This window comes from Ascaphus truei, chromosome 2 (assembly GCF_040206685.1).
Source record: "Ascaphus truei isolate aAscTru1 chromosome 2, aAscTru1.hap1, whole genome shotgun sequence".
Classification (NCBI taxonomy): domain Eukaryota; kingdom Metazoa; phylum Chordata; class Amphibia; order Anura; family Ascaphidae; genus Ascaphus; species Ascaphus truei.
In genome coordinates, this window is record NC_134484.1 from 3,038,887 (window position 1) to 3,066,232 (window position 27,346).

The following is a 27,346-nucleotide window of genomic DNA, read 5'->3' on the forward strand; positions in this document are numbered from 1 at the left end:
CATTTTCTGCCCTTCCTCAGGTATTCCTGGAGATGTGTTAGTTGTGTGTTTGTGACGCATTGTCTGCATTCCTCAGGTATTCCTGGAGATGTGTGTTAGTTGTGTGTTTGTGTCGCATTGTCTGCCCTTCCTCAGGTATTCCTGGAGATGTGTGTTAGTTGTGTGTTTGTGACGCATTGTCTGCCATTCCTCAGGTATTCCTGGAGATGTGTGTTAGTTGTGTGTTTGTGACGCATTGTCTGCCCTTCCTCAGGTGTTCCTGGAGATGTGTTAGTTGTGTGTTTGTGATGCATTGTCTGCCCTTCCTCAGGTATTCCTGGAGATGTGTGTTAGTTGTGTGTTTGTGACGCATTGTCTGCCATTCCTCAGGTATTCCTGGAGATGTGTGTTAGTTGTGTGCTTGTGACGCATTGTCTGCCCTTCCTCAGGTATTCCTGGAGATGTGTTAGTTGTGTGTTTGTGCCGCATTGTCTGCCCTTCCTCAGGTATTCCTGGAGATGTGTGTTAATTGTGTGTTTGTGCCGCATTGTCTGCCCTTCCTCAGGTGTTCCTGGAGATGTGTGTTAGTTGTGTGTTTACGACGCATTGTCTGCCCTTCCTCAGGTCATCCTGGAGATGTGTTAGTTGTGTGTTTGTGACACATTGTCCGCCCTTCCTCAGGTATTCCTGGAGATGTGTTAGTTGTGTGTTTGTAACGCATTGTCTGCCCTTCCTCAGATATTCCTGGAGATGTGTTAGTTGTGTGTTTGTGACACATTGTCTGCCCTTCCTCAGGTGTTCCTGGAGATGTGTGTTAGTTGTGTGTTTGTAACGCATTGTTTGCTCTTCCTCAGGTGTTCCTGGAGATGTGTGTTAGTTGTGTGTTTGTGACGCATTGTCTGCCCTTCCTCAGGTATTCCTGGAGATGTGTTAGTTGTGTGTTTGTGACACATTGTCCGCCCTTCCTCAGGTATTCCTGGAAATGTGTTAGTTGTGTGTTTGTGACGCATTGTCCGCCCTTCTTCATGTCACCCTGGAGATGTGTTAGTTGTGTGTTTGTGACACATTGTCCGCCCTTCCTCAGGTATCCTGGAGATGTGTGTTAGTTGTGTGTTTGTGACGCATTGTCTGCCCTTCCTCAGGTATTCCTGGAGATGTGTGTTAGTTGTGTGTTTGTGACGCATTGTCTGCCCTTCCTCAGGTATTCCTGGAGATGTGTTAGTTGTGTGTTTGTAACGCATTGTCTGCCCTTCCTCAGGTGTTCCTGGAGATGTGTGTTAGTTGTGTGTTTGTAACGCATTGTCTGCCCTTCCTCAGGTATTCCTGGAGATGTGTTAGTTGTGTGTTTGTGACGCATTGTCTGCCCTTCCTCCGGTATTCCTGGAGATGTGTGTTAGTTGTGTGTTTGTGACACATTGTCTGCCCTTCCTCAGGTGTTCCTGGAGATGTGTTAGTTGTGTGTTTGTGACGCATTGTCTGCCCTTCCTCAGCTGTTCCTGGAGATGTGTTAGTTGTGTGTTTGTGACGCATTGTCTGCCCTTCCTCAGGTATTCCTGGAGATGTGTTAGTTGTGTGTTTGTGACGCATTGTCTGCCCTTCCTCAGGTATTCCTGGAGATGTTGTTAGTTGTGTGTTTGTGACACATTGTCTGACCTTCCTCAGGTATTCCTGGAGATGTGTGTTAGTTGTGTGTTTGTGACACATTGTCTGCCCTTCCTCAGGTGTTCCTGGAGATGTGTTAGTTGTGTGTTTGTGACGCATTGTCTGCCCTTCCTCAGCTGTTCCTGGAGATGTGTTAGTTGTGTGTTTGTGACGCATTGTCTGCCCTTCCTCAGGTATTCCTGGAGATGTGTTAGTTGTGTGTTTGTGACGCATTGTCTGCCCTTCCTCAGGTGTTCCTGGAGATGTGTTAGTTGTGTGTTTGTGACGCATTGTCTGCCCTTCCTCAGCTGTTCCTGGAGATGTGTGTTAGTTGTGTGTTTGTGACGCATTGTCTGCCCTTCCTCAGGTGTTCCTGGAGATGTGTTAGTTGTGTGTTTGTGACGCATTGTCTGCCCTTCCTCAGGTGTTCCTGGAGATGTGTTAGTTGTGTGTTTGTGACGCATTGTCTGCCCTTCCTCAGGTATTCCTGGAGATGTGTTAGTTGTGTGTTTGTGACGCATTGTCTGCCCTTCCTCAGGTGTTCCTGGAAATGTGTTAGTTGTGTGTTTGTGACGCATTGTCCGCCCTTCCTCAGGTGTTCCTGGAGATGTGTTAGTTGTGTGTTTGTGACGCATTGTCTGCCCTTCCTCAGGTGTTCCTGGAAATGTGTTAGTTGTGTGTTTGTGACGCATTGTCCGCCCTTCCTCAGGTGTTCCTGGAGATGTTAGTTGTGTGTTTGTAACGCATTGTCTGCCCTTCCTCAGGTATTCCTGGGGATGTGTTAGTTGTGTGTTTGTGACGCATTGTCCGCCCTTCCTCAGGTGTTCCTGGAAATGTGTTAGTTGTGTGTTTGTGACGCATTGTCTGCCCTTCCTCAGGTGTTCCTGGAGATGTGTTAGTTGTGTGTTTGTGACGCATTGTCTGCCCTTCCTCAGGTGTTCCTGGAGATGTTTTAGTTGTGTGTTTGTGACGCATTGTCTGCCCTTCCTCAGGTGTTCCTGGAGATGTGTTAGTTGTGTGTTTGTGACGCATTGTCTGCCCTTCCTCAGGTGTTCCTGGAGATGTGTTAGTTGTGTATTTGTGACGCATTGTCTGCCCTTCCTCAGGTGTTCCTGGAGATGTGTGTTAGTTGTGTGTTTGTGACGCATTGTCCGCCCTTCCTCAGGTGTTCCTGGAAATGTGTTAGTTGTGTGTTTGTGACGCATTGTCTGCCCTTCCTCAGGTGTTCCTGGAGATGTTTTAGTTGTGTGTTTGTGACGCATTGTCTGCCCTTCCTCAGGTGTTCCTGGAGATGTGTTAGTTGTGTGTTTGTGACGCATTGTCTGCCCTTCCTCAGGTGTTCCTGGAGATGTGTTAGTTGTGTGTATGTGACGCATTGTCTGCCCTTCCTCAGGTGTTCCTGGAGATGTTGTTAGTTGTGTGTTTGTGACGCATTGTCTGCCCTTCCTCAGGTGTTCCTGGAGATGTGTTAGTTGTGTGTTTGTGACGCATTGTCCGCCCTTCCTCAGGTGTTCCTGGAGATTGAGCCCATGGTCACGTCCTGCATCAATGGTTACAATGTCTGCATCTTCGCTTATGGGCAGACCGGCTCAGGGAAGACCTACACCATGGAGGTGAGTGTGTGCGTCAGGGCGGACTGTGAGCGCCGGAGGTGAGTGTGTGCGTCAGGGCGGACTGTGAGCGCCGGAGGTGAGTGTGTGCGTCAGGGCGGACTGTGAGCGCCGGAGGTGAGTGTGTGCGTCAGGGCGGACTGTGAGTGCCGGAGGTGAGTGTGTGCGTCAGGGCGGACTGTGTGCGCCGGAGGTGAGTGTGTGCGTCAGGGCGGACTGTGAGTGCCGGAGGTGAGTGTGTGCGTCAGGGCGGACTGTGAGCGCCGGAGGTGAGTGTGTGCGTGAGGGCGGACTGTGAGCGCCGGAGGTGAGTGTGTGCGTCAGGGCGGACTGTGAACGCCGGAGGTGAGTGTGTGCGTGAGGGCGGACTGTGAGCGCCGGAGGTGAGTGTGTGCGTCAGGGCAGAATGTGAGCGCCGGAGGTGAGTGTGTGCGTCAGGGCAGACTGTGAGCGCCGGGGGTGAGTGTGTGCGTCAGGGCGGACTGTGTGCGTCGGAGTTGAGTGTGTGCGTCTGGGCGGACTGTGTGCGTCGGAGGTGAGTGTGTGCGTCACAGCAGACTGTGGTCAGAGACAAGTGTGTGCACCGGTGGCATGTGTGCGTCGGAGGCGAGTGTGTGCATCGGAGGTGAGTGTGTGCATCGGAGGCGAGTGTGTGCAAGCGTGCGGGAGCAGAGGCGTGGCGCGATCACATCGATGTGCCTCTATGAGGCTGTCTGTAGAGCGCGCGGGAGCAGAGCGCGCGGGAGCAGAGGCGCCGGCGCTCGCGATGCAGGAGGAAACAGAAAAATCTGTCTTCATGCGCGGCGGCAGCCGGGTCACGTGAGCGATTCGCCCAATGAGGGCGAACCAGCTCCGTGATGTCACGGCCACGCCCCCCGACACGCCTCCCCGTCTCCTCTGCATGCAGGACACAGATCTCTCCTGCTGCAGGCGGCAGGGAGAAGCTGAGTGAACGCCTGCGCCATCTCCAGCGCTCACCACGGCCGCAGCCTGAGGGAGATATATTGATGGTTATTAGGTTATTGATATGTTTCTTTCTGCCCCGCTCTCTGTGGCTCCCTCTGACCCCATCCCCTCCTCTCCCCCTCCTCCTCTCCTCCTTCTCTCCGGCTCCTCCTCCTCCCCGTCTCTTCCTCCTCTCCGTCTCCGTCTCACCCTCCTTCTCTCCTCCTTCTTCTCTCCGTCTCCCCGTCTCCTCCTCCTCTCCATCTCCTCCTCCTCCCCGTCTCTTCCTTCTCTCCGTCTCCCCCTCTCCCCCTCTCCGTCTCACCCTCCTTCTTCTCTCCGCCTCCCCGTCTCCTCCTCCTCTCCATCTCCTCCTCCCCGTCTCTTCCTTCTCTCCGTTTTCCCCTCTCCCCCTCCTCTCCGTCTTCCCCTCTCCCCCTCCTCCTCTCCGTCTTCCCCTCTCCCCCTCCTCCTCTCCGTCTTCCCCTCCCCCCTCCTCCTCTCTGTCTTCCCCTCTCCTCCTCCCCTCCGTCTCCTCTTTTTCCTCTTCATCTCTTCCTCTCTGTATCTTCCTCCTCCTCTCCGTCTCTTCCTCCTTCTCTGTCTCTTCCTCTCAGAGAGTGTACATCTCGTCCCCTCCTGGCTCTGTCCCCTCCTGGCTCTGTCCCCTCCTGGCTCTGTCCCCTCCTGGCTCTGTCCCCTCCTGGCTCTGTCCCCTCCTGGCTCTGTCCCCTCCTGGCTCTGTCCCCTCCTGGCTCCGTCCCCTCCTGGCTCCGTCCCCTCCTGGCTCCGTCCCCTCCTGGCTCCGTCCCCTCCTGGCTCCGTCCCCTCCTGTCTCCGTCCCCTCCTGTCTCTGTCCCCTCCTGTCTCTGTCCCCTCCTGTCTCTGTCCCCTCCTGTCTCTGTCCCCTCCTGTCTCGTCCCCTCCTGTCTCCGTTTCCTCCTGTCTCCGTCCCCTCCTGTCTCGTCCCCTCCTGTCTCTGTCCCCTCCTGTCTCGTCCCCTCCTGTCTCCGTCCCCACCTGTCTCCGTCCCCTCCTGTCTCCGTCCCCTCCTGTCTCCGTCCCCTCCTGTCTCCGTCCCCTCCTGTCTCCGTCCCCTCCTGTCTCCGTCCCCACCTGTCTCCGTCCCCTCCTGTCTCCGTCCCCTCCTGTCTCCGTCCCCTCCTGCCTCCGTCCCCTCCTGTCTCGGTCCCCTCCTGTCTCGGTCCCCTCCTGTCTCTGTCCCCTCCTGTCTCCGTTTCCTCCTGTCTCCGTCCCCTCCTGTCTCCGTCCCCTCCTGTCTCGTCCCCTCCTGTCTCTGTCCCCTCCTGTCTCTGTCCCCTCCTGTCTCGTCCCCTCCTGTCTCGTCCCCTCCTTTCTCCGTCCTCTCCTGTCTCCGTCCCCTCCTGTCTCCGTCCCCTCCTGTCTCCGTCCCCTCCTGTCTCCGTCCCCTCCTGTCTCCGTCCCCTCCTGTCTCCGTCCCCTCCTGCCTCCGTCCCCTCCTGTCTCCGTCCCCTCCTGTCTCCGTCCCCTCCCGTCTCTGTCCCCTCCTGTCTGGTCCCCTCCTGTCTCCGTCCCCTCCTGCCTCCGTCCCCTCCTGTCTCCGTCCCCTCCTGTCTTCGTCCCCTCCTGTCTCCGTCCCCTCCCGTCTCCGTCCCCTCCCGTCTCTGTCCCCTCCTGTCTCTGTCCCCTCCTGTCTCCGTCCCCTCCCGTCTCTGTCCCCTCCTGTCTCGGCCTTGTGATTACACTGTTCTTCCCGTTATTTCAACATTTTCATATTATAATTTTTTACGTGTTCCTGCGCATCCCTCAAACCCTATAACAAACACAAACTAAATATAGGGACATTCGCAGTTACCCAGAGGCAGCACCAAAGGAGGCGGGGAGAGGGTGGAGGGGGTGGAGGGGCAGCAAATAATTAGGAGGGAGAGGAGGGTCCCACATTTGAGGCACAATGTGTTTTTATTAGTTTCTGTCTTTGATGCGGACACCCTAAGTTCGGGGGGGAAGTAGAGTAACTGCTCCACCGTGACACACACTTCCCCCCCCCATGTCACTCTCTCCCCCCCATGTCACTATCTTGCTCCCCCAATCTCACACCCCCTATGTTACTCTCTCCCCATGTCACTCTTATCTCCCTATGTCCCAATCCCCCCCCCACCATTCCCTCCCCATCACACATTCTCCCCCCCCCCATTCCCTCCCCATCACACATTCTCCCCCCCCCCCCTAACCTACAGTAACTTCCTGGAAGTGCCGGGACCACGGACCTGCCACTTCTGGCATTAAGCGAGATGTGCCACCATGGGTTTCCCTTATGTCTGGTTCTGTTGGGTTTCAGGGAAGCTCAGAGAGTCCCGGGATAAACCAGCGCGCCCTGCAGGCTCTGTACCGGGAGATGGAGGCCCGGGGAGGTCTGTGGCTGTATACCGTGACCCTGAGCATGGTGGAGATATACAATGAGGTTATCCGGTGAGTAACACGGTGACTGGCGGACAGAGATAAGGGGGGCACTGGGGGCAGCACGCCCATCCCACTGCAGGGTACAACGAAACGGCAAGAGGGGGGCACGGGGGGTAGCACGCCCATCCCACTGCAGGGTACAACGAAACGGGCAGAGGGGGGCACGGGGGGTAGCACGCCCATCCCACTGCAGGGTACAATGAGACGGGCAGAGGGGGGCACGGGGGGTAACACGCCCATCCCACTGCAGGGTACAATGAGACGGGCAGAGGGGGACACTGGGGGTAGCACGCCCATCCCACTGCAGGGTACAATGAGACGGGCAGAGGGGGGCACGGGGGGTAGCACGCCCATCCCACTGCAGGGTACAATGAGACGGGCAGAGGGGGGCACTGGGGGTAGCACGCCCATCCCACTGCAGGGTACAATGAGACGGGCAGAGGGGGACACTGGGGGTAGCACGCCCATCCCACTGCAGGGTACAATGAGACGGGCAGAGGGGGGCACGGGGGGTAACACGCCCATCCCACTGCAGGGTACAATGAGACGGGCAGAGGGGGACACTGGGGGTAGCACGCCCATCCCACTGCAGGGTACAATGAAACGGCAAGAGGGGGGCACGGGGGGTAACACGCCCATCCCACTGCAGGGTACAACGAGACGGGCAGAGGGGGACACTGGGGGTAGCACGCCCATCCCACTGCAGGGTACAATGAAACGGGCAGAGGGGGGACACTGGGGGTAGCACACCCATCCCACTGCAGGGTACAATGACACGGGCAGAGGGGGGCACTGGGGGTAGCACGCCCATCCCACTGCAGGGTACAATGAGACGGGCAGAGGGGGACACTGGGGGTAGCACGCCCATCCCACTGCAGGGTACAATGAAACGGGCAGAGGGGGACACTGGGGTAGCACACCCATCCCACTGCAGGGTACAATGAGACGGGCAGAGGGGGACGCTGGGGGTAGCACACCCATCCCACTGCAGGGTACAATGAAACGGGCAGAGGGGGGCACTGGGGGTAGCACGCCCATCCCACTGCAGGGTACAATGAGACGGGCAGAGGGGGACACTGGGGGTAGCACACCCATCCCACTGCAGGGTACAACGAAACGGGCAGAGGGGGGACACTGGGGGTAGCACGCCCATCCCACTGCAGGGTACAATGAGACTGGCAGAGGGGGACACTGGGGGTAGCACGCCCATCCCACTGCAGGGTACAATGAAACGAGCAGAGGGGGACGCTGGGGGTAGCACGCCCATCCCACTGCAGGGTACAATGAAACGAGCAGAGGGGAACGCTGGGGGTAGCACGCCCATCCCACTGCAGGGTACAATGAAACGGGCAGAGGGGGACACTGGGGTAGCACGCCCATCCCACTGCAGGGTACAATGAAACGAGCAGAGGGGGACGCTGGGGGTAGCACGCCCATCCCACTGCAGGGTACAATGAGATGGGCAGAGGGGGGACACTGGGGGTAGCACGCCCATCCCACTGCAGGGTACAATGAAACGGGCAGAGGGGGACACTGGGGGTAGCACGCCCATCCCACTGCAGGGTACAATGAGACGGGCAGAGGGGGACACTGGGGTAGCACGCCCATCCCACTGCAGGGTACAATGAGACGGGCAGAGGGGGACGCTGGGGGTAGCACACCCATCCCACTGCAGGGTACAATGAGACGGGCAGAGGGGGACACTGGGGGTAGCACGCCCATCCCACTGCAGGGTACAATGAAACGGGCAGAGGGGGACACTGGGGGTAGCACGCCCATCCCACTGCAGGGTACAACGAGACGGGCAGAGGGGGACACTGGGGGTAGCACGCCCATCCCACTGCAGGGTACAACGAGACGGGCAGAGGGGGACGCTGGGGGTAGCACGCCCATCCCACTGCAGGGTACAATGAGACGGGCAGAGGGGGACGCTGGGGGTAGCACGCCCATCCCACTGCAGGGTACAACGAGACGGGCAGAGGGGGACACTGGGGGTAGCACGCCCATCCCACTGCAGGGTACAATGAGACGGGCAGAGGGGGACACTGGGGGAAGCACGCCCATCCCACTGCAGGGTACAATGAGACGGGCAGAGGGGGGACACTGGGGGTAGCATGCCCATCCCACTGCAGGGTACAATGAGACGGGCAGAGGGGGACACTGGGGGTAACACGTCCATTCCACTGCAGGGTACAATGAAACGGGCAGAGGGGGACACTGGGGGTAGCACGCCCATCCCACTGCAGGGTACAATGAGACGGGCAGAGGGGGACACGGGGGGTAGCACGCCCATCCCACTGCAGGGTACAATGAGACGGGCAGAGGGGGACGCTGGGGGTAGCACGCCCATCCTACTGCAGGGTACAATGAGACGGGCAGAGGGGGACACTGGGGGTAGCACGCCCATCCCACTGCAGGGTACAACGAGACGGGCAGAGGGGGGCACTGGGGGTAGCACGCCCATCCCACTGCAGGGTACAATGAGACGGGCAGAGGGGGACGCTGGGGGTAGCACGCCCATCCCACTGCAGGGTACAATGAAACGGGCAGAGGGGGACGCTGGGGGTAGCACGCCCATCCCACTGCAGGGTACAATGAAACGGGCAGAGGGGGACACTGGGGGTAGCACGCCCATCCCACTGCAGGGTACAATGAGACGGGCAGAGGGGGACACTGGGGGTAGCACGCCCATCCCACTGCAGGGTACAATGAAACGGGCAGAGGGGGACACTGGGGGTAACACGTCCATCCCACTGCAGGGTACAATGAGACTGGCAGAGGGGGACACTGGGGGTAGCACGCCCATCCCACTGCAGGGTACAATGAAACGAGCAGAGGGGGACGCTGGGGGTAGCACGCCCATCCCACTGCAGGGTACAATGAAACGAGCAGAGGGGGACGCTGGGGGTAGCACGCCCATCCCACTGCAGGGTACAATGAAACGGGCAGAGGGGGACACTGGGGTAGCACGCCCATCCCACTCCAGGGTACAATGAAACGAGCAGAGGGGGACGCTGGGGGTAGCACGCCCATCCCACTGCAGGGTACAATGAGATGGGCAGAGGGGGGACACTGGGGGTTGCACGCCCATCCCACTGCAGGGTACAATGAAACGGGCAGAGGGGGACACTGGGGGTAGCACGCCCATCCCACTGCAGGGTACAATGAGACGGGCAGAGGGGGACACTGGGGTAGCACGCCCATCCCACTGCAGGGTACAATGAGACGGGCAGAGGGGGACGCTGGGGGTAGCACACCCATCCCACTGCAGGGTACAATGAGACGGGCAGAGGGGGACACTGGGGGTAGCACGCCCATCCCACTGCAGGGTACAATGAAACGGGCAGAGGGGGACACTGGGGGTAGCACGCCCATCCCACTGCAGGGTACAACGAGACGGGCAGAGGGGGACACTGGGGGTAGCACGCCCATCCCACTGCAGGGTACAACGAGACGGGCAGAGGGGGACGCTGGGGGTAGCACGCCCATCCCACTGCAGGGTACAATGAGACGGGCAGAGGGGGACGCTGGGGGTAGCACGCCCATCCTACTGCAGGGTACAATGAGACGGGCAGAGGGGGACACTGGGGGTAGCACACCCATCCCACTGCAGGGTACAATGAAACGGGCAGAGGGGGACACTGGGGGTAGCACGCCCATCCCACTGCAGGGTACAACGAGACGGGCAGAGGGGGGCACTGGGGGTAGCACGCCCATCCCACTGCAGGGTACAATGAGACGGGCAGAGGGGGACGCTGGGGGTAGCACGCCCATCCCACTGCAGGGTACAATGAAACGGGCAGAGGGGGACGCTGGGGGTAGCACGCCCATCCCACTGCAGGGTACAATGAAACGGGCAGAGGGGGACACTGGGGGTAGCACGCCCATCCCACTGCAGGGTACAATGAAACGGGCAGAGGGGGACGCTGGGGGTAGCACGCCCATCCCACTGCAGGGTACAATGAAACGGGCAGAGGGGGACGCTGGGGGTAGCACACCCATCCCACTGCAGGGTACAATGAGACGGGCAGAGGGGGACACTGGGGGTAGCACGCCCATCCCACTGCAGGGTACAATGAAACGGGCAGAGGGGGACACTGGGGGTAGCACGCCCATCCCACTGCAGGGTACAATGAGACGGGCAGAGGGGGACACTGGGGGTAGCACGCCCATCCCACTGCAGGGTACAATGAAACGGGCAGAGGGGGACGCTGGGGGTAGCACGCCCATCCCACTGCAGGGTACAATGAAACGGGCAGAAGGGGACACTGGGGGAAGCACGGCCATCCCACTGCAGGGTACAATGAAACGGGCAGAGGGGGACACTGGGGGTAGCACGTCCATCCCACTGCAGGGTACAATGAAACGGGCAGAGGGGGACACTGGGGGTAGCACGCCCATCCCACTGCAGGGTACAATGAGACGGGCAGAGGGGGGACACTGGGGGTAGCACGCCCATCCCACTGCAGGGTACAATGAAACGGGCAGAGGGGGACGCTGGGGGTAACACGCCCATCCCACTGCAGGGTACAATGAAACGGGCAGAGGGGGACACTGGGGGAAGCACGGCCATCCCACTGCAGGGTACAATGAGACGGGCAGAGGGGGACACTGGGGGTAGCATGCCCATCCCACTGCAGGGTACAATGAAACAGGCAGAGGGGGACACTGGGGGTAGCACGCCCATCCCACTGCAGGGTACAACGAGACGGGCAGAGGGGGACACTGGGGGTAGCACGCCCATCCCACTGCAGGGTACAATGAAACGGGCAGAGGGGGACACTGGGGGTAGCACACCCATCCCACTGCAGGGTACAACGAAACGGGCAGAGGGGGACGCTGGGGGTAGCACACCCATCCCACTGCAGGGTACAACGAAACGGGCAGAGGGGGGACACTGGGGGTAGCACACCCATCCCACTGCAGGGTACAATGAAACGGGCAGAGGGGGTTCGCTGGGGGTAGCACACCCATCCCACTGCAGGGTACAATGAAACGGGCAGAGGGGGTACGCTGGGGGTAGCACGCCCATCCCACTGCAGGGTACAATGAGACGGGCAGAGGGGGTACGCTGGGGGTAGCACACCCATCCCACTGCAGGGTACAATGAGACGGGCAGAGGGGGACGCTGGGGGTAGCACACCCATCCCACTGCAGGGTACAATGAAACGGGCAGGGTACAATGAAACGCCCCCACCCCCAGCAGCGCTCCCCTCCTCGCCCCCTCCAGCAGCCTCGTTTTCTTCAAAGACATCCATTCTAAGACGCATCCCGATTTCAGACAAGTTAAAATGTGAAAAAAGGTGCGGCTTAGAATCGAGAAAATGCGGTATACGAAGTCACACGTGCGGAGATGTGCGGGACCCTGCGATGTAATCTCTCTCTCCTACAGGGACCTGCTTTCCAAGGAGCCGCAGGAGAAGCTGGACGTGAAGCTGAACCCGGATGGCAGTGGTCAGCTTCATGTACCAGGGCTGACCAGCACCGAGGTCAGCAGCTTCCGGCACATCAAGAAGGTACCGAGCTCACCCACGCCCTCCTGTATCTGAATATATAGCCTGGGGCAGTGGGACATCAGGTGCTGATGTATACATTGAGCTATATGTACCGTGTTATAGCAGGGGTGCTCAATTCCAGTATATAGTGGTATGTCCCGGGGGTGCAGCATAGAGGTATGTCCCGGGGGTGCAGCATAGTGGTATGTCCCGGGGTGCAGCATAGTGGTATGTCCCGGGGGTGCAGCATAGTGGTATGTCCCGGGATACAGCTTAGTGGTATGTCCCGGGATGCAGCATAGTGGTATGTCCCGGGGGTGCAGCATAGTGGTATGTCCCGGGGTGCAGCATAGTGGAATGTCCTGGGGTGCAGCATAGTGGAATGTCCCGTGGGTGCAGCATAGTGGTATGTCCCGGGGTGCAGCATAGTGGTATGTCCCGGGATGCAGCATAGTGGTATGTCCCGGGGTGCAGCATAGTGGTATGTCCCGGGATGCAGCATAGTGGTATGTCCCGGGGTGCAGCATAGTGGAATGTCCCGGGGTGCAGCATAGTGGAATGTCCCGTGGGTGCAGCATAGTGGTATGTCCCGGGGTGCAGCATAGTGGTATGTCCCGGGGGTGCAGCATAGTGGTATGTCCCGGGGTGAAGCATAGTGGTATGTCCCGGGGGTGCAGCACAGTGGTATGTCCCGGGGTGCAGCATAGTGGTATGTCCTGGGGGTGCAGCATAGTGGTATGTCCCGGGGTGCAGCATAGTGGTATGTCCCGGGGGTGCAGCATAGTGGTATGTCCCGGGGGTGCAGCATAGGGGTATGTCCCGGCGTACAGCATAGTGGTATGTCCCGGGGTGCAGCATAGTGGAATGTCCCGGGGTGCAGCATAGTGGTATGTCCCGGGGTGCAGCATAGTGGTATGTCCCGGGGGTGCAGCATAGTGGAATGTCCCAGGATGCAGCATAGTGGAATGTCCCGTGGGTGCAGCATAGTGGTATGTCCCGGGGTGAAGCATGTGGTATGTCCCGGGATGCAGCATAGTGGTATGTCCCGGGGTGCAGCATAGTGGTATGTCCCGGGGTGCAGCATAGTGGTATGTCCCGGGGTGCAGCATAGTGGTATGTCCCGGGATGCAGCATAGTGGTATGTCCCGGGGTGCAGCATAGTGGAATGTCCCGGGGTGCAGCATAGTGGTATGTCCCGGGGTGCAGCACAGTGGTATGTCCCGGGGGTGCAGCATAGTGGTATGTCCCGGGGGTGCAGCATAGTGGTATGTCCCGGGGTGCAGCATAGTGGTATGTCCCGGGGGTGCAGCATATTGGTATGTCCCAGGTTGCAGCATAGTGGTATGTCCCGGGGTGCAGCATAGTGGTATGTCCCGGGGTGCAGCATAGTGGTATGTCCCGGGGGTGCAGCATAGTGGAATGTCCCGGGGTGCAGCATAGTGGTATGTCCTGGGGGTGCAGCATAGTGGTATGTCCCGGGGTGCAGCATAGTGGTATGTCTCAGGGTGCAGCATAGTGGAATGTCCCGGGGTGCAGCATAGTGGTATGTCCCGGGGGTGCAGCATAGTGGTATGTCCCGGGGGTGCAGCATAGTGGAATGTCCCTGGATGCAGCATAGTGGTATGTCCCGGGGTGCAGCATAGTGGTATGTCCCGGGAGTGCAGCATAGTTGTATGTCCCGGGGTGCAGCATAGTGGTATGTCCCGGGGTGCAGCATAGTGGTATGTCCCGGGGTGCAGCATAGTGGTATGTCCCGGGGGTGCAGCATAGTGGTATGTCCCAGAGGTGCAGCATAGTGGTATGTCCCGGTGGTGCAGCATAGTGGAATGTCCCGGAATGCAGCATAGTGGTATGTCCTGGGGTGCAGCATAGTGGTATGTCCCGGGGGTGCAGCATAGTGGTATGTCCCGGGGTGCAGCATAGTGGTATGTCCCAGGGTGCAGCATAGTGGAATGTCCCGGGGTGCAGCATAGTGGTATGTCCCGGGGTGCAGCATAGTGGTATGTCCCGGGGTGCAGCATAGTGGAATGTCCCGGGGGTGCAGCATGGTGGTATGTCCCGGGGTGCAGCATAGTGGTATGTCCCGGGGTGCAGCATAGTGGTATGTCCCGGGGTGCAGCATAGTGGTATGTCCCGGGGGTGCAGCATAGTGGAATGTCCCGGGGGTGCAGCATAGTGGTATGTCCTGGGGTGCAGCACAGTGGTATGTCCCGGGGGTGCAGCATAGTGGTATGTCCCGGGGTGCAGCATAGTGGTATGTCCCGGGGGTGCAGCATATTGGTATGTCCCAGGGTGCAGCATAGTGGTATGTCCCGGGGTGCAGCATAGTGGTATGTCCCGGGGTGCAGCATAGGGGTATGTCCGGGGGTGCAGCATAGTGGTATGTCCCGGGGTGCAGCACAGTGGAATGTCCCGGGGTGCAGCACAAAGGTATGTCCCGGGGTGCAGCATAATGGTATGTCCCGGGGGTGCTGCATAGTGGTATGTCCCGGGATGCAGCATAGTGGTATGTCCCGGGGTGCAGCATAGTGGTATGTCCCGGGGGTGCAGCATAGTGGTATGTCCCGGGGTGCAGCAAAGTGGTATGTCCCGGGGTACAGCATAGTGGTATGTCCCGGGGGTGCAGCACAGTGGAATGTCCCGGGGTGCAGCATAGTGGAATGTCCCGGGGTGCAGCATAGGGGTATGTCCCGGGGTGCAGCATAGGGGTATGTCCCGGGATGCAGCATAGTGGAATGTCCCGTGGGTGCAGCATAGTGATATGTCCCGGGGTGCAGCACAGTGGTATGTCCCGGGGGTGCAGCATAGTGGTATGTCCCGGGGTGCAGCATAGTGGTATGTCCCGGGGGTGCAGCATATTGGTATGTCCCAGGGTGCAGCATAGTGGTATGTCCCGGGGTGCAGCATAGTGGTATGTCCCGGGGTGCAGCATAGGGGTATGTCCCGGGGTGCAGCATAGTGGTATGTCCCGGGGTGCAGCACAGTGGAATGTCCCGGGGTGCAGCACAAAGGTATGTCCCGGGGTGCAGCATAGTGGTATGTCCCGGGGGTGCTGCATAGTGGTATGTCCCAGGGTGCAGCATAGTGGTATGTCCCGGGGTGCAGCATAGTGGTATGTCCCGGGGTGCAGCATAGGGGTATGTCCCGGGGTGCAGCACAGTGGAATGTCCCGGGGTGCAGCACAAAGGTATGTCCCGGGGTGCAGCATAGTGGTATGTCCCGGGGGTGCTGCATAGTGGTATGTCCCGGGATGCAGCATAGTGGTATGTCCCGGGGTGCAGCATAGTGGTATGTCCCGGGGGTGCAGCATAGTGGTATGTCCCGGGGTGCAGCATAGTGGTATGTCCCGGGGTGCAGCATAGTGGTATGTCCCAGGGTACAGCATAGTGGTATGTCCCGGGGGTGCAGCACAGTGGAATGTCCCGGGGTGCAGCATAGTGGAATGTCCCGGGGTGCAGCATAGTGGTATGTCCCGGGGTGCAGCACAGTGGTATGTCCCGGGGTGCAGCATAGTGGTATGTCCCGGGGGTGCAGCATAGTGGAATGTCCCGGGGTGCAGCATAGTGGTATGTCCCGGGGGTGCAGCATAGTGGAATGTCCCGTGGGTGCAGCATAGTGGTATGTCCCGGGGTGCAGCATAGTGGAATGTCCCGGGGTGCAGCATAGTGGTATGTCCCGGGGTGAAGCATAGTGGTATGTCCCGGGATGCAGCATAGTGGTATGTCCCGGGGTGCAGCATAGTGGTATGTCCCGGGGTGCAGCATAGTGGTATGTCCCGGGATGCAGCATAGTGGTATGTCCCGGGGGTGCAGCATAGTGGAATGTCCCGGGGGTGCAGCATAGTGGTATGTCCCGGGGTGCAGCATAGTGGTATGTCCCGGGGTGCAGCATAGTGGTATGTCCCGGGGGTGCAGCATATTGGTATGTCCCAGGGTGCAGCATAGTGGTATGTCCCGGGGTGCAGCATAGTGGTATGTCCCGGGGTGCAGCACAGTGGTATGTCCCGGGGTGCAGCACAGTGGAATGTCCCGGGGGTGCAGCACAAAGGTATGTCCCGGGGTGCAGCATAGTGGTATGTCCCGGGGGTGCTGCATAGTGGTATGTCCCGGGATGCAGCATAGTGGTATGTCCCGGGGTGCAGCATAGTGGTATGTCCCGGGGGTGCAGCATAGTGGTATGTCCCGGGGTGCAGCATAGTGGTATGTCCCGGGGTGCAGCATAGTGGTATGTCCCAGGGTGCAGCATAGTGGTATGTCCCGGGGTGCAGCATAGTGGTATGTCCCGGGGTGCAGCATAGGGGTATGTCCCGGGATGCAGCATAGTGGTATGTCCCGGGGTGAAGCATAGTGGTATGTCCCGGGATGCAGCATAGTGGTATGTCCCGGGATGCAGCATAGTGGTATGTCCCGGGGTGCAGCATAGTGGTATGTCCCGGGGTGCAGCATAGTGGTATGTCCCAGGATGCAGCATAGTGGTATGTCCCGGGGTGCAGCATAGTGGAATGTCCCGGGGGTGCAGCATAGTGGTATGTCCCGGGGTGCAGCACAGTGGTATGTCCCGGGGTGCAGCATAGTGGTATATCCCGGGGTGCAGCATAGTGGTATGTCCCGGGGTGCAGCATAGTGGAATGTCCCGGGGGTGCAGCATAGTGGTATGTCCCGGGGTGCAGCACAGTGGTATGTCCCGGGGGTGCAGCATAGTGGTATGTCCCGGGATGCAGCATAGTGGTATGTCCCTGGGGTGCAGCATAGTGGTATGTCCCGGGATGCAGCATAGTGGTATGTCCCGGGGTGCAGCATAGTGGAATGTCCCAGGGTGCAGCATAGTGGTATGTCCCTGGGGTGCAGCATAGTGGTATGTCCCGGGATGCAGCATAGTGGTATGTCCCGGGGTGCAGCATAGTGGTATGTCCCGGGGTGCAGCATAGTGGAATGTCCCAGGGTGCAGCATAGTGGTATGTCCCTGGGGTGCAGCATAGTGGTATGTCCCGGGATGCAGCATAGTGGTATGTCCCGGGGTGCAGCATAGTGGAATGTCCCAGGGTGCAGCACAGTGGTATGTCCCGGGGTGCAGCATAGTGGTATGTCCCGGGGGTGCAGCATAGTGGAATGTCCCGGGGTGCAGCATAGTGGTATGTCCCGGGGTGCAGCATAGTGGAATGTCCCGGGGTGCAGCATAGTGGTATGTCCCGGGGTGCAGCATAGTGGTATGTCCCGGGGGTGCAGCATAGTGGTATGTCCCGGGGGTGCAGCATAGTGGAATGTCCCAGGATGCAGCATAGGGGAATGTCCCGTGGGTGCAGCATAGTGGTATGTCCCGGGGTGAAGCATAGTGGTATGTCCCGGGATGCAGCATAGTGGTATGTCCCGGGATGCAGCATAGTGGTATGTCCCGGGGTGCAGCATAGTGGTATGTCCCGGGGTGCAGCATAGTGGTATGTCCCGGGATGCAGCATAGTGGTATGTCCCGGGGGTGCAGCATAGTGGAATGTCCCGGGGGTGCAGCATAGTGGTATGTCCCGGGGTGCAGCACAGTGGTATGTCCCGGGGGTGCAGCATAGTGGTATGTCCCGGGGTGCAGCATAGTGGTATGTCCCGGGGGTGCAGCATATTGGTATGTCCCAGGGTGCAGCATAGTGGTATGTCCCGGGGTGCAGCACAGTGGTATGTCCCGGGGTGCAGCATAGTGGTATGTCCCGGGGGTGCAGCATAGTGGAATGTCCCGGGGTGCAGCATAGTGGTATGTCCCGGGGTGCAGCATAGTGGAATGTCCCGGGGTGCAGCATAGTGGTATGTCCCGGGGTGCAGCATAGTGGTATGTCCCGGGGGTGCAGCATAGTGGTATGTCCCGGGGGTGCAGCATAGTGGAATGTCCCAGGATGCAGCATAGGGGAATGTCCCGTGGGTGCAGCATAGTGGTATGTCCCGGGGTGAAGCATAGTGGTATGTCCCGGGATGCAGCATAGTGGTATGTCCCGGGGTGCAGCATAGTGGTATGTCCCGGGGTGCAGCATAGTGGTATGTCCCGGGATGCAGCATAGTGGTATGTCCCGGGGGTGCAGCATAGTGGAATGTCCCGGGGGTGCAGCATAGTGGTATGTCCCGGGGTGCAGCACAGTGGTATGTCCCGGGGGTGCAGCATAGTGGTATGTCCCGGGGTGCAGCATAGTGGTATGTCCCGGGGGTGCAGCATATTGGTATGTCCCAGGGTGCAGCATAGTGGTATGTCCCGGGGTGCAGCATAGTGGTATGTCCCGGGGTGCAGCATAGTGGTATGTCCCGGGGTGCAGCATAGGGGTATGTCCCGGGGTGCAGCATAGTGGAATGTCCCGGGGTGCAGCACAAAGGTATGTCCCGGGGTGCAGCATAGTGGTATGTCCCGGGGGTGCTGCATAGTGGTATGTCCCGGGATGCAGCATAGTGGTATGTCCCGGGGTGCAGCATAGTGGTATGTCCTGGGGGTGCAGCATAGTGGTATGTCCCGGGGTGCAGCATAGTGGTATGTCCCGGGGTACAGCATAGTGGTATGTCCCGGGGGTGCAGCATAGTGGTATGTCCCGGGGTGCAGCATAGTGGTATGTCCCGGGGTACAGCATAGTGGAATGTCCCGGGGGTGCAGCATAGTGGTATGTCCCGTGGGTGCAGCATAGTGGTATGTCCCGGGGTGCAGCACAGTGGTATGTCCCGGGGTGCAGCATAGGGGTATGTCCCGGGGTGCAGCATAGTGGTATGTCCCGGGGTGCAGCATAGTGGTATGTCCCGGGATGCAGCATAGTGGTATGTCCCGGGGTGCAGCATAGTGGTATGTCCCGGGGGTGCAGCATAGTGATATGTCCCGGGGTGCAGCATAGTGGAATGTCCCGGGGTGCAGCATAGTGGAATGTCCCAGGGTGCAGCATAGTGGTACAGTATGTCCCGGGGGTGCAGCATAGTGGTATGTCCCGGGGTGCAGCATAGTGGTATGTCCCGGGGTGCAGCATAGTGGAATGTCCCGGGGTGCAGCATAGTGGTATGTCCCGGGGTGCAGCATAGTGGTATGTCCCAGGGTGCAGCATAGTGGTATGTCCCGGGGTGCAGCATAGTGGAATGTCCCGGGGGTGCAGCATGGTGGTATGTCCCGGGGTGCAGCATAGGGGTATGTCCCGGGGTGCAGCATAGTGGTATGTCCCGGGGTGCAGCATAGTGGTATGTCCCGGGGTGCAGCACAGTGGTATGTCCCGGGGGTGCAGCATAGTGGTATGTCCCGGGGGTGCAGCATAGTGGAATGTCCCGGGGTGCAGCATAGTGGAATGTCCCGGGGTGCAGCATAGTGGTATGTCCCGGGGTGCAGCATAGTGGTATGTCCCGGGGTGCAGCATAGTGGTATGTCCCGGGGTGCAGCATAGTGGTATGTCCCGGGATGCAGCATAGTGGTATGTCCCGGGATGCAGCATAGTGGTATGTCCCGGGGGTGCAGCATAGTGGTATGTCCCGGGGGTGCAGCATAGTGGAATGTCCCGGGGTGCAGCATAGTGGTATGTACCGGGGTGCAGCATAGTGGTATGTCCCGGGGTGCAGCATAGTGGTATGTCCCGGGATGCAGCATAGTGGTATGTCCCGGGGTGCAGCATAGTGGAATGTCCCGGGGGTGCAGCATGGTGGTATGTCCCTGGGTGCAGCATAGGGGTATGTCCCGGGGTGCAGCACAGTGGTATGTCCCGGGGTGCAGCATATGGGTATGTCCCGGGGGTGCAGCATAGTGCTACAGTATGTCCCGGGGGTGCAGCATAGTGGTATGTCCCAGGATGCAGCATAGTGGAATGTCCCGGGGGTGCAGCATAGTGGTATGTCCCGAGATGCAGCATAGTGGTATGTCCCGGGGTGCAGCATAGTGGTATGTCCCAGGGATGCAGCATAGTGGTATGTCCCGGGGATGCAGCATAGTGGTATGTCCTGGGGTGCAGCATAGTGGTATGTCCCGGGGATGCAGCATAGTGGTATGTCCCGGGGTGCAGCATAGTGGTATGTCCTGGGGTGCAGCATAGTGGAATGTCCCGGGGGTGCAGCATAGTGGAATGGTCCCGGGGTGCAGCATAGTGGAATGTCCCGGGGTGCAGCACAGTGGTATGTCCCGGGGGTGCAGCATAGTGGTATGTCCCGAGATGCAGCATAGTGGTATGTCCCGGGGTGCAGCATAGTGGAATGTCCCGGGGTGCAGCATAGTGGAATGTCCCAGGGTGCAGCATAGTGGTACAGTATGTCCCGGGGGTGCAGCATAGTGGTATGTCCCGGGGTGCAGCATAGTGGTATGTCCCGGGGTGCAGCATAGTGGAATGTCCCGGGGTGCAGCATAGTGGTATGTCCCGGGGTGCAGCATAGTGGTATGTCCCAGGGTGCAGCATAGTGGTATGTCCCGGGGTGCAGCATAGTGGAATGTCCCGGGGGTGCAGCATGGTGGTATGTCCCGGGGTGCAGCATAGGGGTATGTCCCGGGGTGCAGCATAGTGGTATGTCCCGGGGTGCAGCATAGTGGTATGTCCCGGGGTGCAGCACAGTGGTATGTCCCGGGGGTGCAGCATAGTGGTATGTCCCGGGGGTGCAGCATAGTGGAATGTCCCGGGGTGCAGCATAGTGGAATGTCCCGGGGTGCAGCATAGTGGTATGTCCCGGGGTGCAGCATAGTGGTATGTCCCGGGGTGCAGCATAGTGGTATGTCCCGGGGTGCAGCATAGTGGTATGTCCCGGGATGCAGCATAGTGGTATGTCCCGGGATGCAGCATAGTGGTATGTCCCGGGGGTGCAGCATAGTGGTATGTCCCGGGGGTGCAGCATAGTGGAATGTCCCGGGGTGCAGCATAGTGGTATGTACCGGGGTGCAGCATAGTGGTATGTCCCGGGGTGCAGCATAGTGGTATGTCCCGGGATGCAGCATAGTGGTATGTCCCGGGGTGCAGCATAGTGGAATGTCCCAGGGTGCAGCATAGTGGTATGTCCCGGGGTGCAGCACAGTGGTATGTCCCGGGGTGCAGCATAGTGGTATGTCCCGGGGGTGCAGCATAGTGGAATGTCCCGGGGTGCAGCATAGTGGTATGTCCCGGGGTGCAGCATAGTGGAATGTCCCGGGGTGCAGCATAGTGGTATGTCCCGGGGTGCAGCATAGTGGTATGTCCCGGGGGTGCAGCATAGTGGTATGTCCCGGGGGTGCAGCATAGTGGAATGTCCCAGGATGCAGCATAGGGGAATGTCCCGTGGGTGCAGCATAGTGGTATGTCCCGGGGTGAAGCATAGTGGTATGTCCCGGGATGCAGCATAGTGGTATGTCCCGGGATGCAGCATAGTGGTATGTCCCGGGGTGCAGCATAGTGGTATGTCCCGGGGTGCAGCATAGTGGTATGTCCCGGGATGCAGCATAGTGGTATGTCCCGGGGGTGCAGCATAGTGGAATGTCCCGGGGGTGCAGCATAGTGGTATGTCCCGGGGTGCAGCATAGTGGTATGTCCCGGGGGTGCAGCATATTGGTATGTCCCAGGGTGCAGCATAGTGGTATGTCCCGGGGTGCAGCACAGTGGTATGTCCCGGGGTGCAGCATAGTGGTATGTCCCGGGGGTGCAGCATAGTGGAATGTCCCGGGGTGCAGCATAGTGGTATGTCCCGGGGTGCAGCATAGTGGAATGTCCCGGGGTGCAGCATAGTGGTATGTCCCGGGGTGCAGCATAGTGGTATGTCCCGGGGGTGCAGCATAGTGGTATGTCCCGGGGTGCAGCATAGGGGTATGTCCCGGGGTGCAGCATAGTGGAATGTCCCGGGGTGCAGCACAAAGGTATGTCCCGGGGTGCAGCATAGTGGTATGTCCCGGGGTACAGCATAGTGGTATGTCCCGGGATGCAGCATAGTGGTATGTCCCGGGGTGCAGCATAGTGGTATGTCCTGGGGGTGCAGCATAGTGGTATGTCCCGGGGTGCAGCATAGTGGTATGTCCCGGGGTACAGCATAGTGGTATGTCCCGGGGGTGCAGCATAGTGGTATGTCCCGGGGTGCAGCATAGTGGTATGTCCCGGGGTACAGCATAGTGGAATGTCCCGGGGGTGCAGCATAGTGGTATGTCCCGTGGGTGCAGCATAGTGGTATGTCCCGGGGTGCAGCACAGTGGTATGTCCCGGGGTGCAGCATAGGGGTATGTCCCGGGGTGCAGCATAGTGGTATGTCCCGGGGTGCAGCATAGTGGTATGTCCCGGGATGCAGCATAGTGGTATGTCCCGGGGTGCAGCATAGTGGTATGTCCCGGGGGTGCAGCATAGTGATATGTCCCGGGGTGCAGCATAGTGGAATGTCCCGGGGTGCAGCATAGTGGAATGTCCCAGGGTGCAGCATAGTGGTACAGTATGTCCCGGGGGTGCAGCATAGTGGTATGTCCCGGGGTGCAGCATAGTGGTATGTCCCGGGGTGCAGCATAGTGGAATGTCCCGGGGTGCAGCATAGTGGTATGTCCCGGGGTGCAGCATAGTGGTATGTCCCAGGGTGCAGCATAGTGGTATGTCCCGGGGTGCAGCATAGTGGAATGTCCCGGGGGTGCAGCATGGTGGTATGTCCCGGGGTGCAGCATAGGGGTATGTCCCGGGGTGCAGCATAGTGGTATGTCCCGGGGTGCAGCATAGTGGTATGTCCCGGGGTGCAGCACAGTGGTATGTCCCGGGGGTGCAGCATAGTGGTATGTCCCGGGGGTGCAGCATAGTGGAATGTCCCGGGGTGCAGCATAGTGGAATGTCCCGGGGTGCAGCATAGTGGTATGTCCCGGGGTGCAGCATAGTGGTATGTCCCGGGGTGCAGCATAGTGGTATGTCCCGGGGTGCAGCATAGTGGTATGTCCCGGGATGCAGCATAGTGGTATGTCCCGGGATGCAGCATAGTGGTATGTCCCGGGGGTGCAGCATAGTGGTATGTCCCGGGGGTGCAGCATAGTGGAATGTCCCGGGGTGCAGCATAGTGGTATGTACCGGGGTGCAGCATAGTGGTATGTCCCGGGGTGCAGCATAGTGGTATGTCCCGGGATGCAGCATAGTGGTATGTCCCGGGGTGCAGCATAGTGGAATGTCCCGGGGGTGCAGCATGGTGGTATGTCCCTGGGTGCAGCATAGGGGTATGTCCCGGGGTGCAGCACAGTGGTATGTCCCGGGGTGCAGCATATGGGTATGTCCCGGGGGTGCAGCATAGTGCTACAGTATGTCCCGGGGGTGCAGCATAGTGGTATGTCCCAGGATGCAGCATAGTGGAATGTCCCGGGGGTGCAGCATAGTGGTATGTCCCGAGATGCAGCATAGTGGTATGTCCCGGGGTGCAGCATAGTGGTATGTCCCAGGGATGCAGCATAGTGGTATGTCCCGGGGATGCAGCATAGTGGTATGTCCTGGGGTGCAGCATAGTGGTATGTCCCGGGGATGCAGCATAGTGGTATGTCCCGGGGTGCAGCATAGTGGTATGTCCTGGGGTGCAGCATAGTGGAATGTCCCGGGGGTGCAGCATAGTGGAATGGTCCCGGGGTGCAGCATAGTGGAATGTCCCGGGGTGCAGCACAGTGGTATGTCCCGGGGGTGCAGCATAGTGGTATGTCCCGAGATGCAGCATAGTGGTATGTCCCGGGGTGCAGCATAGTGGAATGTCCCGGGGTGCAGCATAGTGGAATGTCCCAGGGTGCAGCATAGTGGTACAGTATGTCCCGGGGGTGCAGCATAGTGGTATGTCCCGGGGTGCAGCATAGTGGTATGTCCCGGGGTGCAGCATAGTGGAATGTCCCGGGGTGCAGCATAGTGGTATGTCCCGGGGTGCAGCATAGTGGTATGTCCCAGGGTGCAGCATAGTGGTATGTCCCGGGGTGCAGCATAGTGGAATGTCCCGGGGGTGCAGCATGGTGGTATGTCCCGGGGTGCAGCATAGGGGTATGTCCCGGGGTGCAGCATAGTGGTATGTCCCGGGGTGCAGCATAGTGGTATGTCCCGGGGTGCAGCACAGTGGTATGTCCCGGGGGTGCAGCATAGTGGTATGTCCCGGGGGTGCAGCATAGTGGAATGTCCCGGGGTGCAGCATAGTGGAATGTCCCGGGGTGCAGCATAGTGGTATGTCCCGGGGTGCAGCATAGTGGTATGGCCCGGGGTGCAGCATAGTGGTATGTCCCGGGGTGCAGCATAGTGGTATGTCCCGGGATGCAGCATAGTGGTATGTCCCGGGATGCAGCATAGTGGTATGTCCCGGGGGTGCAGCATAGTGGTATGTCCCGGGGGTGCAGCATAGTGGAATGTCCCGGGGTGCAGCATAGTGGTATGTACCGGGGTGCAGCATAGTGGTATGTCCCGGGGTGCAGCATAGTGGTATGTCCCGGGATGCAGCATAGTGGTATGTCCCGGGGTGCAGCATAGTGGAATGTCCCGGGGGTGCAGCATGGTGGTATGTCCCTGGGTGCAGCACAGTGGTATGTCCTGGGGTGCAGCATATGGGTATGTCCCGGGGGTGCAGCATAGTGCTACAGTATGTCCCGGGGGTGCAGCATAGTGGTATGTCCCAGGATGCAGCATAGTGGAATGTCCCGGGGGTGCAGCATAGTGGTATGTCCCGAGATGCAGCATAGTGGTATGTCCCGGGGTGCAGCATAGTGGTATGTCCCAGGGATGCAGCATAGTGGTATGTCCCGGGGATGCAGCATAGTGGTATGTCCTGGGGTGCAGCATAGTGGTATGTCCCGGGGATGCAGCATAGTGGTATGTCCCGGGGTGCAGCATAGTGGTATGTCCTGGGGTGCAGCATAGTGGAATGTCCCGGGGGTGCAGCATAGTGGAATGGTCCCGGGGTGCAGCATAGTGGAATGTCCCGGGGTGCAGCACAGTGGTATGTCCCGGGGGTGCAGCATAGTGGTATGTCCCGAGATGCAGCATAGTGGTATGTCCCGGGGTGCAGCATAGTGGAATGTCCCGGGGGTGCAGCATAGTGAAATGTCCCGGGGGTGCAGCATAGTGAAATGTCCCGGGGTGCAGCACAGTGGTATGTCCCGGGGGTGCAGCATAGTGGTATGTCCCGAGATGCAGCATAGTGGAATGTCCCGGGGTGCAGCACAGTGGTATGTCCCGGGGTGGAGCATAGTGGTATGTCCCGGGGTGCAGCATAGTGGTATGTCCCGGGGTGCAGCATAGTGGTATGTCCCGGGGTGCAGCATAGTGGTATGTCCCGGGGGTGCAGCATAGTGGTATGTCCCGGGGTGAAGCATAGTGGAATGTCCCGGGGTGAAGCATAGTGGAATGTCCCGGGGTGTAGCATAGTGGTATGTCCCGGGGTGCAGCATAGTGGAATGTCCCGGGGTGAAGCATAGTGGAATGTCCCGGGGGTGCAGCATAGTGGTATGTCCCGGGGTGCAGCATAGTGGTATGTCCCGGGGTGCAGCATAGTGGTATGTCCCGGGGGTGCAGCATAGTGGTATGTCCAGGGGTGCAGCATAGTGGTATGTCCCGGGGTGCAGCATAGTGGTATGTCCCGGGGGTGCAGCATAGTGGTATGTCCCAGGGGTGCAGCATAGTGGTATGTCCAGGGGGTGCAGCATAATGGTATGTCCCGGGGGTGCAGCATAGTGGTATGTTCCCGGGTGTAGCATAGTGGTATGTCCCGGGGGTGCAGCATAGTGGTATGTCCCCGGGTGTAGCATAGTGGTATGTCCCGGGGGTGCAGCATAGTGGTATGTCCCGAGATGTAAAACCATCAGCAAGACAAACAGATTACCACTAAGTTTCGCACAATAACACAATCTGATCCCAGGAGCTTGCAATCTAAGAGAGTATCTTCATTCTTGTTACCAGCTGCTGTCTCTGGGGAAGATGAACAGAGCCACGTTCTGCACAAACATGAACGAGAGAAGCTCACGCTCCCACGCGCTGCTCACTGTCACCATCACCGGCAAAGACCTGACCACGGGGACACTTACCAGTGGTAACCTCCCTTACACTGAGCCCACATACACACGTACACTCACACACCCACGCACACTCACATACCCATGCACACTCACATATCCACGCACACTCATATACCCACACACACTCACTGTCACCATCACCGGCAAAGACCACACCACGGGGACACTTACCAGCGGTAACCTCCCTAACACTGAGCACACATACCCACGCACACTCACACACCCACGCACACTCACAATCACACGCTCACACACACACTCACTGTCACCATCACCGGCAAAGACCTGACCACGGGGACACTTACCAGCGGTAACCTCCCTAACACCGAGCCCACATACACTCACATACCCACGCACACTCACATACCCACGCACACTCACTGTCACCATCACCAGCAAAGACCTGACCACGGGGACACTTACCAGTGGTAACCTCCCTAACACCGAGCCCACATACACACGTACACTCACATACCCACGTACACTCACATAACCACGCACACTCACATACCCACGCACACCCACGCACACTCACTGTCACCATCACCGGCAAAGACCTGACCACGGGGACACTTACCAGTGGTAATCTCCCTAACACTGAGCCCACATACACATACACTCACATACCCATGCACACTCACATACCCACGCACACTCACTGTCACCATCACCGGCAAAGACCTCACCACGGGGACACATATCAGTGGTAACCTCCCTAACACTGAGCCCACATACACACGTACACTCACATACCCATGCACACCCACAATCACAATAACATGCTGACACACACACACACACACACACACACACACACACACACACACACACACACACACACACACACACACACACACACACACACACACACACACACACTCACTGTCACCATCACCGGCAAAGACCTGACCACGGGGACACTTACCAGTGGTAACCTCCCTAACACTTAGCCCACGTACACACGTACACTCACCCACACACCATCACACCCACAATCGCATGCTCACACACACTCACATTCACATGCTCACACACACACACTCACTGTCACCATCACCGGCATAGACCTGACCACGGGGACACATACCCGTGGTAACCTCCCTAACACTTAGCCCACGTACACTCACCCACCAACAATCACATGCTCACACCCACTCACAATCACATGCTCACACACACTCACAATCACATGCTCACACACACTCACAATCACATGCTCACACACACTCACAATCACATGCTCACACACACTCACAATCACATGCTCACACACACTCACAATCACATGCTCACACACACTCACAA

At 58.9% G+C, this 27,346-nt stretch overlaps 1 protein-coding gene across 3 annotated transcripts in view; it reads left to right on the forward strand.

The window, feature by feature from the left end:
• The window catches only part of LOC142474895 (kinesin-like protein KIFC3), a 203,022-nt gene that overhangs the window by 168,234 nt on the left and 7,442 nt on the right, over positions 1 to 27,346 (forward strand). For all 3 annotated transcript variants that reach the window (XM_075581039.1, XM_075581037.1, XM_075581038.1), the window contains 4 exons: positions 3,129 to 3,233; positions 6,496 to 6,626; positions 12,010 to 12,133; positions 25,926 to 26,055. In XM_075581039.1, coding sequence (XP_075437154.1) covers positions 3,129 to 3,233; positions 6,496 to 6,626; positions 12,010 to 12,133; positions 25,926 to 26,055 — 490 coding nt within the window. The remainder of the gene's footprint in view (positions 1 to 3,128; positions 3,234 to 6,495; positions 6,627 to 12,009; positions 12,134 to 25,925; positions 26,056 to 27,346) is intronic.